The following is a 16,768-nucleotide window of genomic DNA, read 5'->3' as shown; positions in this document are numbered from 1 at the left end:
CCTGAGCCTAGGTTTCTGTAATATGAAAAGTTATAGTTCTATTACTGCTTGCTGTAAGGGAATGTAGGCATTTGTACCTGCCTTTGTGTCACAGCTCTGTATATTGTAAGTATTGTAAGTGTTATGTATGTTCTTAGAGTATGGATGGAACTAGAATGTTTTCATTCACAGTCAGCAAGCAGAGATCTTAACCTTCACTACACCCCCACCCCCTAGTAAACAGATGGCGGTTATGCAGCACATAGCTACACCATGTGTGTGTCAGCTCTGCTACATCATCAGCTAGTATGGAATATATACTGGGGTGATGTAATGCAAAATCAGTGAAAAAAACTGTCCTGTGTTACTGTGCAATAGTCATGACAGAAGTGGGCAGGAAAGAAAGTTAAGGGGGTGAGTGCGCAAATGGACCAATCAGGGAAATGCATGATGGGAAATGTAGTTTTCTATCTTGGTTATAGATCAGCTTTTAGAAAAATGTGTAACTCAGGAATGGCAGCAGCTAGAAAGATGGGAGACCACTCAAAATACTTAATACATTTTTTCGCAGTTAGGTGGATAAACCCTTTAAGGGTATTACAAGGCAGAGCCAACAATATGTAGTGGGCCAGAGGTTATGTTTATTACAGATGACAGATGCCTGATGTTCTCACTGCAGTCGGAAAGTAAATGTATTATAGACAATCAAACATGCAAAAAAAAGGTATATGGAATAGTCACAAACTATCAAAACATATAAAGATCTGAAATACATAAAAATACATCAATGAATTATAGGTGATATCCAGGATTAGAAAAAGCACAGCTGCTTTCTTGCAAAAACAGCACCTCAGGTTGTGTCTGGTATTACAATTCAGCTCCATTCACTTCAAAGGAACTGAGCTGCATAACCACTCACCTAAAATAAAGACAGGATAAGTGCTGTTTCTGGAGGTAAGCAGACATGTCTTTGTAGGTTTGGGTACAAACCCACTTGCCGGATCAGATTTCTGTTGCGGATCCGCAGCAGATTTGATCTAAATAACTGAACTCAGCATCAAATCTGCACCATCAAATCTGCTGCGGATCTGCTGCAGATCCGGTGTGTGTGTTTGTACCCTAAGGGTGCGTTCACACCTACAGGATCTGCAGCAGATCTGCAGCAGATTTGATGCTGTGTTCAGTTATTTAAATGAAATCTGCTGCAGAAAATCAGCTGCAGATCCTGTAGGTGTGAACGCACCATTAGGGTATGTTTACACCATAAAATCAACAAGGCATTTCAAGCAGAGTTTGCGCCGTGGACTCCGATGTATGAGCGACGCATTTACACTAATACTATTGATGAAATGTTTAATGGATATATTAGTAAGGTGTGAACAGTCCAACTGTTAGGACCCCCATCATCCCTAAAAATAAAGGGATTTTGGTATTTTCACCTCTTTCCAATACAAACCAGCTCTAGGGCAGGCTACAACATAGCCCTAAGTTTTAGGAGCCATACAGAATTTCATGCATAATAAACATCACCTGGGTAGGAGGGGCGCTATATCACAATAAGGACCCTATTACATGGGACGATTATTGGGCAGAAAATTGTTATATCACTCATATAATCGTTCCGTGTAATTGCAGGCAACAATCCAAACATTTTAATGTACTCACCTGCCCCCAATTCCCCTCTGGTATTATTCCAATTGTGCAACACAGATAACACCCATGCTCAGCCAATCACTGTCCATAGAGGTCACCCGCCTCAGCCTGTGATTGGCTGAGCCTACATTTAAACTGCATCGAGTACAGCAAGAAGCATTGACAGCAGAGACTGGTACTATCAAAATGGAACTGGAGGTAGAGTGGAAACTGGTGAATACCGTCTCATTTCCTTTACCTGCCACCCCATAAGGGTCCTATTCCACGAAGCGATTTTCGACGATTAACGTTAAAAGATCTCAAACAACCACTATGGCGAACGACTTGAAATTGTTCACCCAATTACACGGAATGGCGATTGTTACTTATTATTGTTCTGTCGTCACTATTGCGTTCCTCGCTGTTCACGACCGAAAGACGTCTTATTACACCGAACAATGCGCGAACGATTTGCAAATGATCAATGATAAAAATAGGTCCAAATTCTATCCGATTTCTCGTTTGGTCGTTGAAACGTTGTCTGTTATTACACGAAACGAATATCGTTCAATTACAAACAATCTAACTATTTTTCGAGGGATAGTCGTCCCGTGGAATGGGGTCCTAAGTAGAAAATGGCTGCTGTGAAATACCCCTTTAACTGTACCTTTATACCATCATTATTTGTAACGCTGCTGAAGTGGGCATGCTTTACACCAGTGACTGTATAAAATAAAGAGCTAATACTCCTTATGATACTCTACTGCACAGGTATCAAACTGCGACCCTCCAGCTGTTACAAAACTACAATTCCCATCATGCCTGGACATCCAAAGCTTTAGCTGAGTTTGCCTGAGTTTGCCACCCCCTGCTGTACTACATTGCATTCAATCACATAGGTCTGTATTATAACAGCAGCCTGCTGGGCAAACATGGTACCCCTTATAGTCCCTATATATATATATATATATATATATATATATATATATATATATATTGATTTTGTAAAGGCAGGTTCAAAATATCATCATTATACACATACAAAGTGAGCAGCATAAGCCCAGCAATATGGGCATACAGCATTGCTGGATTTGCAGACGTGTATGGCCCCTGAGAACATCCAATTTACCATCTTTTGTGCAATTTAAGCTTTCCCGACACACCGACCTCCTTCACGCTGCTGCTTTTACTGCCCTCCGTTTATTGCAGATCTATAATTTCTGCACTCAACCTGATTACAGCACGAACACCTACGCCAAGGATGAATTTCCTACAAATCCCATCAGCGACGTGCGTGTCAGGAAACGGAATGACTTATATTTCCAACCAGCTCCCACCGGAGTGCATGTGTCATTGATAGGACAAGATGGCTGCTTCCAAAGTGTGACAGTCACCCCACCTAATCAGACCTTATAGTTCCTTTAAGAACATTGATACGTTGTATTATTCTACCAAGGAGCTACAATAATAATAATATAGTGTATAGTCCCAGTACCCAAACTTTATACAGTGATACAAATATCTACTCGTATAGTAAAACGCACCCCGAATTGCTGCAGCAGGTAGATGTCCCTTTAATCCGATAAAATGAGATTTTGCAGTGAAGAATGTTGCAGCGGCTAAAGAAGGAGACTGCCTGCTTTGCTGCAGAGAAGAGGTCACTTTCCAAATATAGCAATAAGCATTCCCTTTCGGGTCCTGTGACCAATGAGGCAAGGGAGAAACTAAGGAGAAACTAAGCAAATGGAGATGGGAAAAAAAAAGAGTTTAGGAAGAAAAGATGAATTGGTGATGAGGATGGTGACACATAGGGAGAGCCGGCTGCCACACAGCATGGCATTTCTGACAGGGTGGCACAGCATAAGTCAATGACATCTATCTTACCTTGATCACACAGCAGCGGAGGATAAGGCACCTAGTAAATGGGTGATTGTATGTCCTTTGGTGATCTGGTGGTGTCTGGGAGCTCCTGTCTTGTGTGTGTGGCTCTGGGCACTGCTAAGCATGCACTCCCTCTGTCCAGTGCTGAGCCGCCTGCTCTCTGCTCCTGCTGTGTGTGTGTGTGTTGCAGGAGGCTTCTGCGGCAGTAACAGCTGCTGCTATCAACATTCAGGCAAAATAACTCAACACCCAACAGCTGAAAGGCAGAATGATGGGGTGAGGAGGGGAAATGTTCAACAAAGGGAGGAGTAGTGTCTCTTCCTCTATGACTGGCTGTATTGTCCCTTGAAATATTTCTTCACAAGCCTAACAAATGCTACCGATAAGATAGCCCTGGCATTGCTGGTGTGACTTCATGCCGTAGCAGTCACCGCCTCCCTGCATGGACTTGGAAAACTTTTGCTTATAGAGAGAGTTATGGCGCAGCTATCATTCATAGAAATAGGTCTTTACACAGCGGGCTAGGAGGAGGGGAGGAGAGGCATTTATCGAGGATGTTTATCACAATGCTATAGTTGCCAATTTTTTTTCTCGACAAATTGGAAAAAAAAATTATTCCGAACATTATAAGTAACATGTAGGGCTGGGCGATATGGCAAAAAAATTAAATAAAATCTCGATTTTTAAATTTTTTGGGACAATTCTCGATTTAAATGTTTTTTTTTATTTTTTGCTAAATCAACTGAAAATTTTTCTCGCAGCGTCAGATACTTTTTTAATGACATTTGAGACAACAACTGTATTGCTTCCCAGTGTGACAGTGCTCCCCCTGTGACTAGGGCAGACTGGGGATGACAGAGGGGGACTGGGGGTGACTGGGGCAGACTGAGGGGGACTGGGGCAGGAGTGCACATAGCCCTCCTCCTTCTCTCACCCCGGCACACAGGTTCCTCTCCCGGCCACACATGTAGGTCCCCGGTCTCTGGAGGAGGCAGCAGGGACTGCAGGATAGGGTGATTACTGGAGATCTGTAGATTACTGTACAGCTCCAGGACCCGCAGCGATCACCCTGCAGTCACTGCTGTCTATATCAGAGACAAGGGAACGGGATGCTGTGTGTAAGGGGCGGGGGCAGATCAGCAGCTTCTGGAGGCCCACCACGCCACGTCTCTCGGGACTGCCTGCCCGCCGGCTGCACACCGCCCCTCTCCGGACTGTTAGGCCAGCTGCCCAACACTGTACCACGTCACCCACCCACACCTCCTCTCTGGACTGGCTGCCCCCTGTACCACACCGTCCACCCGCCCCACGCTGTACCAAGCCGCCTGCCCCGCCCACAAATATTTTTGTGAAAATAGAATTTACAATTTTCACAAAAAAATCTAATCGATTCTACAATTCTGGGCGAATTAATCAAACTAATTTAATCGCCCAGCCAAAGTATCATGTATAGTACTGTGCAAAAGTTTTAGGCAGGTGTGGAACAAACGCTGCAAAGTAAGGGTCTGTTTACACGGAGCGATAATTCGCCCAATCGATTTTTTATCAATTTTAAAGCAACGATTTGTTTTTTTATAACGATCAGCGTTTAGACAAAGTGAAAAATCGACGAAAAAATTGTGATTACAGTTGCTTAAGCCCATCTCACACATTGGGGTGAATCTGTGGAAGACCGTTTAGACAAAGCGATCTGCGAATTTTCAGCGAATGATCAACGGCGATTTGAGAACATGTTGAAAGACCAAGATGTACGATTTCTTGCTCACTGCTTAATCGTTCGCAGTGTTTACACGAGCCGATTATCGCTCATATGCGATCCTTATCGTGAAAACGATAATCACTCTGTGTAAAAGGACCATTACACAGAGCGATAGTCGTTAGTTACGATTGTTTCAATGTTCGTTACTGCAATCGTTTACTCCATCTGATCCCAGCAAAAGAAGGAACAATTTGGAATTTCACTGAGCAATTAGTGAACGAATGCGGAATTACAGCAAACGATTAACAATGATTTTAGGGTCAGATCCAAATCGACCATATATGACACACGAACAACTTTTCGATTGTTGCCTGCAATTACACAGGACGATTATCGTTTAACTTTGAGCGATATAACGATTTTCCGCACAATAATCATCCCGTGTAATAAGGCCCTAAGATGTCTCCTGTCAGGAGGCGTCTGATTGGCTCAAAATTATTTTTCTGTAGCAGGACATTCAGCCAATGTCACTAAGAACTATCATCAGTATAGAGAACAACAAGGAGTCCTGGAAGTGATGATCTGGCCACATAGAGCCCTGATCTCATCCTCATCCAGTCTGTCTGGGATCACATGGAGAGACAGAAGGATCTGAGCAGTGACACCCACAGAAGATCTGGGGTTACTTCTCCAAGATGATGGAACAACCTCCCTGCCCAGTTCCTTCATACATTATAGTTACCTGGTGTGAGAAAGTTATACAGATTAGTAATTTACTTTTATCAAAAAATCTCCGGTCCTCCAGTACTTATCAGCTGCTATATGTCACGCAGGAAATGGTGTATTCTTTCCAGTCTGACACAGTGCAGAGCAGCAGCAAATCTCCATAGAAAACCTCTCCTGCTCTCCAAACTGAAAAGAATACACCACTTCTTGCAGGACATACAGCAGCTGATAAGTACTGGATAATGTTTTAATAGAAGTAAATTACAAATCTCTGGCACTTTCTAGCACCAATTGATTTGAAAAAAAAATAAATAAAAAAAATATGTTTTGGTGAACAACCTCTTATATACAGTCGTATTAATTTTATATGATGCCAAGCTGGGCCAATATATCAAAAGGTCAAAAAAAAAAAAGCACTATGGACTAGTTGTATGCAGTGCGTCAATGTCAATGATAGATATGAAACATTTTGTAACACACAGAGATGCAACCTTGGATTTTTGTGCATCAGCCAGATGAAAGCAAGCTCTGTAACCTAGAGGTTTATTTGCCGTTTTCAACTGCAGTTTGGTTTAAAGGGGTACTCCTGGCCACTTACCTCCCTGGTTCCAGCACCGATCAGCGTTTAGACGGAACAAATTTGTTTGAATTCGATCATTATCGCGCAAATTCGCACGATAATCGCTACGTGTAGAAGCAGCATTAGCGCAGGGAAAAAGGAGCTCTAAGGGTATGTGCATGCTGAGGAATAGGCGAGGAATTTGAAGCAGAATTTGCTTTTAATTTCTGCTTGAAAGAGCAATGTTCTATTGTGTTCAATGGGATTTCTGTTCTGTTGTTCACACGGCAGAAATTTCTAGCAGAGTTTTCTGGGCGGATTCCACTACGGAAATCTTATAGAATGGGGCTTGAATTCTGCTCAAATTCTGCCCGAGATGCATAGGCGAGGAATTTCAAGCAGAAAACTTTCTTCTTCACTCTCTCGCCTTTTCCTCAGTGTGCACATACACTTACAGGGTTTTCTGGTAACAAACTGCATACAGGCTGGGACCAGGAGGAGAAAAACATACAAAAAAAAACCCTATACTCACTCTTGAATTTGAATTTGTCACCACCCCACTGTCACCGTAGCTCCAGTGACCCCAGAGGATATACTGTGATGATGTCATATACATTGTGTACGTAACTGCAGATGCCTGTGATTGGCAGCATCTTGACATGTGCGCAGTATATGCAGTGTCACCTCAGCACTTTGGGGTGGCTGCAGTTGAAGGGGGGCTGGATTAAAGATTAACCTCATGTGGTGTATTCTCTCCAGTCTGACACAGTGCTCTCTGCTGCCACCTCTGTCCATGTCAGGAACTGTCCAGAGCTGGAGAGGTTTTCTATGGGGATTTGCTGCTGCTCTGGACAGTTCCTGACATGGACAGAGGTGGCAGCAAAGATCATTGTGTCAGACTGGAAAGAATACACCACTTCCTGTAGGACATACAGCAGCTGATAAGTACTGGAAGACTTGAGATTTTTAAATAGAAGTTAAATACAAATATATATAACTAACTGAAACCAATTAATTTCCAAGAAGAAGACTTTTTGCCAGAGTACCCCTTTACAGAGAAGTCAGCAATCATTGTAATGACCTGTAAATTAATGTATATCAGAGAAAAAACTAATTGTCTGTTAAAAAACCCATTGAAATAAATGGCACTCACTGCTGTACAGCACAGTATACATCACATCCTGGTTCTTTACCAACATGGTGACAGATAGTACATGTGAAAAACAACATGGTGTGAACCCAGCTGAAGGCCAGGCTTAACTGCCAACTAGGTGTGACCCTCCCACTTGTCTATAGCATATGCCATAAAGTCTAATTCTGTCACCAATAACTGGACACTGTCAGTACGTACTTTGACACAAGGAATACATTTCCTCTAGAGGAATAACATAGAATTACACAATTTCATGGCCCTTTGGGGGGAGGTTTATCAAACATGGTGTAAAGTGAAACTGGCTCACTTGCCCCTAGCAACCAATCAGATTCCACCTTTATTTTTCAAAGAATCTGTGAGGAATGAAAGGTGGAATCTGATTGGTTGCTAGGGGCAACTAAGACAATACTACTTTACACCAGTTTGATAAATCTCATGCCTAGTGCTTATATTGGTGGTAGTATTAGACTACACCCTTTTGGATGTGGCTATTTTTAAAGGTCTATTGAATTTTGTTGAAAAGTCGGTGAAAGAAATGGCAAAAATAAAAAGCTGTGTGTGACCAACTTAAAATAATGGGCTCTTTGGGAGAGTGTGACTTCTGTCCTTCAATCACAGAAGACAGTAGGAGTCACAGGAGCGGATGACGTGAGCGCGTGCCAGATTTGAAAGGTGCTGCGAGACCGGAACACAGCCACGCCATGGGACACCGATATCCTGTGGTGAGTATAAGCGGCTATTTTTGCTAAGTATTTTGGTCAGTAATTTTCAACCAAAACCAGGAATGGATTGGAAACACAGAAAGGCTATGTTCTCACACTGTTGAAAATTTAGTGAATGGCAAATAACGGCCGTTATTTCAAAGCAATGGGCATTGTTTTAAAATAACAGCAATTATTTGTTCGTTCAATTTCAACAGTGTGTTAACATTGCCTTTCTGTGTTTTCAATCCACTCCTCGTTTTGGTTGCAAAATACTGAGCAAAATACTGGGCAAAAATATTGTGTGGGAAAATAAAAAAATAAAAAAAATGGCAGACTAGCAAGTGGGGGGGTAAAAACTAACTCTTTATATTCACCCTTTTTTCTCTCGTCACCATAGGAAGACTGTCACATATGGTAAATGTTAATGATGAATTTATGTGGTGTTACTTTAAAGCCACTTGAAGACAAGTGCAGAACAGCTTTTTTAAAAATCCATATTACGGTTGCAAGCCCCAATACGACTGGGTCATATGATGCAAATACAGAACGTCATAGCTCTCCATAAGCATAATATAAGCATTACAAGTTATCGCTACATAGAGTGAGACATCAGATTAGAAAAGGGAGGACAAAAGAGAAAAAAGGAAATCATATAGGATAAATGCATTCTCTGCATGTTTATATTGCCCTCTGGTGGACATTACATGGTATAGCATGCTTACTGTTGCAGTACAGTCACAGGCAGTGGTCTTCTTGCTCCATCACTGGTGCTAAAGTAGAACTTCATGGATCAGTTTATGCAAAATATAGGTGAGACCAAAATATGTGAAGACCTACAGTAGACGTCACTTTCACAGAGCAGCGTTTTGTTCAGTAATTTGCATCAGTATCAGACAACAGGAGTGGAACCTGTAAAGAAAAACAGAACGTTGTAAAGATGTTGTAAGATACACACCTATTCTTTTTTTTAAACAGGCCGGTCTATATATTGTACCCCTACAAGGGCCCTCGTAAGTGTAACATCCAATAAAATGTGCATGTCACACTAATGCCTTATCATGTATTATTTGAGGGTGGGGGTCATTGTTTTACAATTAGATTTGGGGAAACTCCAAGTTGCTGTTCTAATTTTTTACCTTTATTCATGGTCGACACAAATTTTTTGGGATACAGCCATAGGGTTTAAAGGGGGTCAGAAAAACATGGCCGCTTTCTTTCAGAAACAGCATCACTCTTGCTTCCAGTTTGGGTGAGCTTTTTGAACTCACTATAGTCTGTTCCTGGGTTTGGCTTCACAAATCCGTCAGATAAATCGGTCAATTATTTGTGTGTGTAAACGCGGCTTAAAAGCCCTATTAAACTAAACGATTATCGGACGTATTCGGCCGATAATCGTCTTGTGTAATAGAAGGCAACGATCAGCTGACATAAACAATGTCGGCTGATCGTTGCAGTCACTTGTCTTTCAACATGTTGAAAGACAAAGGACTAATAAAGCAGCGAACTGTTGCTGTTGCCCTGCTGAATAGGAGAGGCGGCAGCAGACCGCTGCTATATGCTACGGGCTGCCCGGACAATCTAGCGATCACCTGGGCAGCCCCCCGCACTCACCTGCTTGCTGCCGGCACGTGTAATAGCGGCGGCAGCGAGCGGGGAAGAAGGAGCAAGCGAGCGCTGACAGCACTCGTTTGCTCCTCTCAGTCGCCCAGTGTAATAGGGGCTTTAGCCTAGCTGCAAAACCCCACCCAAACTTGAGACACGCATGCTGTCTCTGGAAGAAAGCAGCCATGTTCTACTAATCCTGGATAAGCCCTTTAATTATTTAGTTCAACATGTCACAGGCAATAAGCTCCTACAGCTGGGTTCACACTAGAATCCCTCCATGCAGGTGTCAGGAAAGGGGGGTAAGACAAGATGAGACAGTGAGCCTTGATGCTGAACCCACCCACTGTCCCTACCTACTTGCCTCAATCGGTCCTAGGCAGCTGCGGACAACCACGAAGAAGTTCCCTGTACTAGATACGTGCACACAGAACAAGACAGACAGACAAACACAATAAAAGGGGATTCAGGGAGCCAAGTCAGAACCAAACGAGCAACGCGGTACAAAGTCGGAGAGCAAACGGATAGTCAAAGGTCAGGCGGGAGGTCAGGTAACAGGTAGATCGAGCAGAGGGATTAGGAACGGGGATTGCAGGAATAGACAGGGGAAGCTGGGACCAGGGTATGAACCTTAATAGCCAGCGTTGAGAGACTGGCTCAGCTTTCTTTTATGAGGATCAAGAGCCCTGTCCAGATCCCCATTGGACCGGCGCTCTGATCCTCCAGGTTCCAGACAGGAAGAGAAAAACATCAATCAAACAGACTTGCTCAGCTGCGGCAATCAAGGCTAGCAGAGTTCAGTGTAACTCTTGTATTGCCGGAAACTAAGAAGCAAGCAGATGTGTCCCACAAAAGTAAAAACCAGGCCCAGTTCACACCAGGCTACTGCACATTACTGACAGCAGGCTTTCTCATAAATATCACAGGAAGCAGTGGCATTTAGCCATTAAAGGGTATGTTCACACTGAGTAAAATATACAGAATGAGATCAAATACTGAGAATTAAAGGGGTAGTTCGGCAAAAAAAAAAAAAAAATTCTTTCCAACCAACTGGTGCCAAAATATGCCAGAGACTTATAATTTCCTTGTATTAAAAAATTCTCAAGTCTTCCGGTACTTATCAGCTGCTATATGTCCTGCAGGAAGTATGTCCTTCCAGTCTGGAGAGCAGGAGAGGTTTTCTATGGGGATTTGCTCCTGCTCTGGACAGTTCCTGATATGGACAGAGGTGGCAGCAGAGAACGCTGTGTCAGACTGGAGAGAATACACCACTTCCTGCAGGACATACAGCAGCTGATAAGTACTGGATGAGTTGAGATTTTTAAATAGAAGTAAATTACAAAAACTCTGGCACTTTTTGGCACCAGTTGATTTGAAATAATTTTTTTTTTTTTTTTTGCTGAACTATCCCTTTAAAGCCAGCATACAAGGCAGTAAAAGTGGTACTGGGTTATGTTCATATATACAGAATAAGAGCAGATGCCAGGAATTATATCCAGAATACAGGAGAAGTGTAGGAATAGAGGTCTCAGGACTGTCAGTGGAGACACTGAAGTCTTCTGAATTTTCCTTATATCATGAATATTGTATGGGTTCCGTCACTAGTACTGCTATTAATAAAATATTACTATGTCTGCCAGTGCAGAGAATTCTGCATATTCATATTGAGAAATATTTAACTCCAAACCTCTGCCAGGTGTAAGGAGGAATGTAACAGGCTGTATGTGCTGGTAACTGGTGTCACTATGATCACCACCATAACAGCTGGTCTGATGGCGCCTGCAGCAAGTAAAGGCAGCACTTGGCAGAATGGATCTGGTTAACTACTATTTTCTATGTATTACTTTAAAAAAATTAAAAAAAACTAGTGACAGGGAAGCTGAACAGAATGATGTATCACTTACATTGTTCTGTGCAGCTGATCCTGAGATCTCCTCCTGAATAACATGGGCAATAAGTAGTCCTCTCCATTATGTGCATGAGCTCAGTAGTCCTGGATATTCATGAGAAGCAGAAAACTCCGCCCACCAGTTGCTGATTGGCAGTTATCTATCCATGCTGTGTATAGGCAGTCACCTCTCAATCAGCAGGTGGAGGGAATATGCAGGAGAATCCCATTCTCCTGCATATTAGGAGAACGGCTGAACAGAATGATGGAAGTAATACACCGATCTGTCACTAGTTTATACCGCCCTCATTGACAGATTCCCTTTGAATATGTCACATGACCGGCACCCACTGAATGGTATCTATACGATACGTGTGGGTGGATACTGTGTATAATATTTGCGGTCAGGTTTTACATCCTTCCTGAACACTGTCACTATGGGGTAATGAGGCATCTATACCATAGAATGATCTAATGTTTCCTAAATGTATCTCCCTACACAGGAAATGAACTCTTATTTAGTTCATTGAAGGGGGATTTGTCTTTCTGCACATAAACCTTAGTCACTTTATAAAGTTCTACAACTTCCTAGTGTAAGTTTCAGTTCCTCAATATCTTCAAGGTATTTATATGGTGTCAGTGCTGTCCAATACAACTACAACTAGTCTACAAGTTACAGGGTAGCTGTCATTTCAAAAAAATTTTCCGGAAATCAATGGTACAAGTCATTTTAACCCCTTAAGGACCGGGCCAATTTTGGTTTTTGCGTTTTTGTTTTTCCCTCCTTGTGTTTAAAAGGCCATAGCACTTGCAATTTTTCACCTAGAAAACCCCTTATTTTTTGCGCCACTAATTTTTTCATAAAGTACACTGGAAAACCAGAAAAAAAAAATAAATGTGTGGTGAAATTGAAAAAAAAAAAAGCATTTTGTTTATTTGGGGGGTATTTGTTTTTACGTTGTTTGCCCTGGGGTAAAACTGACTTGTTATGCATGTTCCTCAAGTCGTTACGATTACAACAATATGTAACATGTATAACTTTTCTTGTATCTGATGGCCTGTAAAAAATTCAAACCATTGTTAACAAAAATATATTCCTTAAAATCTCTCCATTCCCAGGCTTATAGCGCTTTTATCCTTTGGTCTATGGGGCTGTGTCAGGGGTCATTTTTTGCGCCATTATATGTAATTTCTATCGGTACCTTGATTGCGCATATACGACTTTTTGATCGCTTTTTATTACAATTTGTCTGGATTTGATGCAACCAAAAATGCGCAATTTTGCACTTTGGGATTTTTTTGCGCTTACGCCGTTTACCGTGCGAGATCAGGAATGTGATTAATTAACGCACACGGCGATAGGAAACATGTTTATTTATTTTTATTAATAACATGGGAAAAGGGTGTGATTCAAACCTTTATTAGGGGTGGGGGCTTTTTACTAATAATAACACTTTTGTTTTCTTTTACACTTATACTAGAAGCCCCCCTGGGGTAAGGATTGTTCCCCCTGGGGTTAGGGTTATTCCCCCTGGGGTTGGGGTTATTCCCCCTGGGGGACTTTTAGTATAAGCAAACTGATCTCCCATTGAGATCTATGCTGTAAAGTTATACGGCATAGATCGATAAGATAGGCACTGGATTGCTTCCGGCTTCTGCAGCCAGAAGCAAACAAGTGCCGAGCCGGGATCAGCGCCATTTCGGCGCAGACATCCGGCCGGTAAATATGAGTGGATCGCTCCTCCGGGACAACGTCCCGGGGGGGGGGGGGGGCGATCCACCCCACTAGACACAGGGGATTGGCTGCAACTAGTAAACAGATACAGCTGTCAACTTTGACAGCTGCATCTGATTACCTGTTAGCGGGCACGTCGATCGGACGGCGGCACCCGGGACCACGGCGGTTCAGAGCAGGGTCCTCGCGCGGCCCTGCTCTGAACTCCCTTAACGACCACAGGGCGTAGATATACGCCCGCGGTCCTTAAGGGGTTAGGAAACTCTGTAATAGGTTTTATTGGGCAAAAAAAGCCTCTTTCTGTACTCCAAAAGTTGTTTCCCAGCCTCCCCTCCACTTCTTTTATGTGCATTATCAGGTAATTCTGTCTTTATTACAGAGGAGCAAAGTGAAGACTGGTTTGCTGAGTCCAATATAAGCTATGGAGGGGGGAAGGGCTGAGGGGGGTTAGTGAAGAGGAAGAGGAGAGAAGCAGCTTGTTCAGTTTGGAGACTGAGCACATAAAATGCTGGATTCAGAGGTCAGAAAGGTCAGTGCTTATCTGGGATCTTGGTGAGAGAAGATTGCAGGATGTAGTGCAGGGCTGCCTTTTCTCCTCTCCGTGCTCACTCATCCCACTTGGCCCCTTGCCTCTCCATAGAGCCTAATGGACACAAAAAGAAAACAGTTTTTTGAGTACAGAAGGAAACTCTTTTGCTTAATAAACCCTATTACAGAGTTTCTTAAAATCGCTTTTGCTATTGATATTCATTGATTTCTGCAAAGTGACCTTTAAATGACTACACTTTAAGGGTCTGTCCAGACTTGTACAGACTTGCAGTGTAAATCTCGCTGCGAATCTGTCAGGTCCTGGCAGTTCACTGTCACTACATACTCGCAGCGGTCTAATTGACCGCTGCGTGTATGTAATTCTGCCAGCCCCTTAACCCCTCCGGCTCCCACCCTGCTGTGTCTGTATATACGTTACCTGTCTTCGCTGCACAGGGTCCCGCTGTCCTGCCCTCCAGCCCAGCCAATCAGTGGCTGCGGCTGGGCAACACACTGATTGGCCGGGCGGGAGAGCAGGACGCCGGGACCCAGTGCAGGAGACAGGTAATGTATATACAGACACAGCAGAGCGGGAGCCAAAGAGGTTAAGGGGCCGGCAGAATTACATACACGCAGCGGTCGTTCAGACTGCAGCGAGAATGTAGTGACAGGGAACTGCCAGGACCTGACAAACTCACAGCGAGATTTACGCTGCGAGCCTGTACGTGTGGACAGACCCTAAGGCTATGTTCACACAGCGTGTACGGGGTTGAACACTGCCTATTCTTCTATGGGTTCCAGCCGGAGCTTATACCCATAGTATACGCTCCGGCTGGGATCCCATGCGTCACCGCAAAGAACTGACATGTCAGTTTTCTCCGGCCACAATTTAGTGAATAGCAGCCACAGAAAGACCTGTCAATTCACAGAATGAAGCAAGCGGCTCCGGTTGCTTGCTTCATTCTGTGCTATTGAGAGTTCTAATGCGGGTGTGCCCGCATCAGAACACTGCGGCCAGAAAGATCATCCATCCGATACTGCAGTACCGGCCCAGAGGATCTTTGCAGAGACTGGTCGTTCCGTGACCCGGCCGGGTCACAGAACGTTCGGTCTCACCCGTTGTGTGAACATAGCCTTAGAGTGAGCACATTACCTTTCCAACACCTGCTCTACCTGAGTGTGTCCTTCTACTGTTTCTTATAATTTCTCCAATATTCTCTCCTGATGACATCACCATACTGTGGCAGAAACATGTGGGGAGAAATTGACCTTAGTGATAAATGACTTGGTTACTTTTGCAAGACCGTAACGGTCAGGAGACAAGTGGTCGGCATCTTGCCAACGACTATCATCACTTTGTCTTGCATGATTGAGCATCTAACTCATTCTAGGTAGTGGTGAATTTTAGATGATTCTTAAAGGTTATGTTTTAAGTAATTCCCACTTCTGTTTACTGTTTTCATTGCAGGGAAGAGTTTCTGAGACTAAAGATGAGTGCACTGCGTTGCACTAAGATTTTCATCTATTTCTTAAGGCAGGGATGGGGAACCTTCGGCCCTCCAGCTGTTGCAAAACTACAACTCCCATCATGCCTAGACAGCCGAAGGCGAAGGTACCTATGACCTAAATAGCAACATGTCAGAGGTTTTATATCGGTCGGGGTCCGGGTGCTTAGACCTCCACTGATCGTGATCGATCTGCCTCTTCATCTCCGTCTCACTGCTAAAGTTGCGGTGGATGGAATTCTAATGGAGCCCTATGGAGGTTATGGTAATCGCTGTATCGGACGTTCCATAGGTCTCCATTATAATTCCGTCCACCGCTACTTTTGCAGTGAGACGGAGATGAAGTGGAGGAGCGTGCGCTGCTGCCCACATCTGCCCTTTCATTCTAACAATCAGTGGGGGGTCTCAGCACCCGGACCCCGAGCGATGCAAACCTCTGACATGACATGTTTGAACGATAGATACTCTTTAAAGGGGAATGTTATCTCTATGTAACGCTTAGTCACTTTATAAAGTTATACAACTTCCTAATATAAGTTTCAGTTCCTCTTTATATTATATAGCCGGAAGTAACTACGATACAACTGCACCTAGTCTAGATGATGCTCTGTGAGCCTAATATACATAATAGACAACCATCATTGAAACGTGTACTACCTCCGATATATATACAGCTCACAGAACATTGCCTAGAGCACACAGGTATCCAGTTCTAGGCCTTTATAACAGTCTCTGAATATAACTTAGGGTCCTATTCCACGGGCCGAGCAACGATGTAAACGAGCGACGATCTGCTAGATCGGCGCTCGTCTACTGGGCCTATTCCACAGCCCAACAATCGTTAGCGAGGGCTGCAGGGGCATCGTTACCAATGTCCTTGCAGCATACATTACCTAGCAGAGCTTCTCCTCCGCTTAGTCTTCCTCCCCGGGTCCCGCTCGCAGCATCAACACCGGATCGGCCTGACTGAGCTGTCAGACTGCTTAGCCAATCACTGTTTGTGGCGGTCCCGGCCTGTGATTGGCTGAGCGGTCTGACAGCTCAGTCAGGCCGCACTGAAGCTGATGCTGCGCCTCGGGACCCGGGGAGGAAGACGGAGCGGAGGAGAAGCCCTGCTAGGTAATGTATGCTGCTTCTCAAATCGTCGGTCGCCTGTGGCACATTGCTATGCCACAAA

General features: G+C 43.7%; 1 protein-coding gene across 4 annotated transcripts in view; it reads right to left on the bottom strand.

The window, feature by feature from the left end:
- The window catches only part of CORO6 (coronin 6), an 83,263-nt gene that overhangs the window by 65,021 nt on the left and 1,474 nt on the right, over positions 1–16,768 (bottom strand). For 2 of the 4 annotated variants that reach the window (XM_069945638.1, XM_069945636.1), the window contains exon 2: positions 9,056–9,242. In XM_069945638.1, the coding sequence (XP_069801739.1) occupies positions 9,056–9,120 (65 nt within the window). In that variant the 5' untranslated portion in view covers positions 9,121–9,242. Of the gene's footprint in view, positions 1–3,155; positions 3,222–3,495; positions 3,829–9,055; positions 9,243–16,768 lie in introns of those variants that run through there. The other 2 variants (XM_069945639.1, XM_069945640.1) reach the window with 2 other exon arrangements.

This window comes from Dendropsophus ebraccatus, chromosome 11, assembly GCF_027789765.1.
Source record: "Dendropsophus ebraccatus isolate aDenEbr1 chromosome 11, aDenEbr1.pat, whole genome shotgun sequence".
NCBI lineage: Eukaryota > Metazoa > Chordata > Amphibia > Anura > Hylidae > Dendropsophus > Dendropsophus ebraccatus.
The sequence above is the reverse complement of the archived record's forward strand: the minus strand, read 5'-3'. Positions and strand labels throughout refer to the sequence as shown.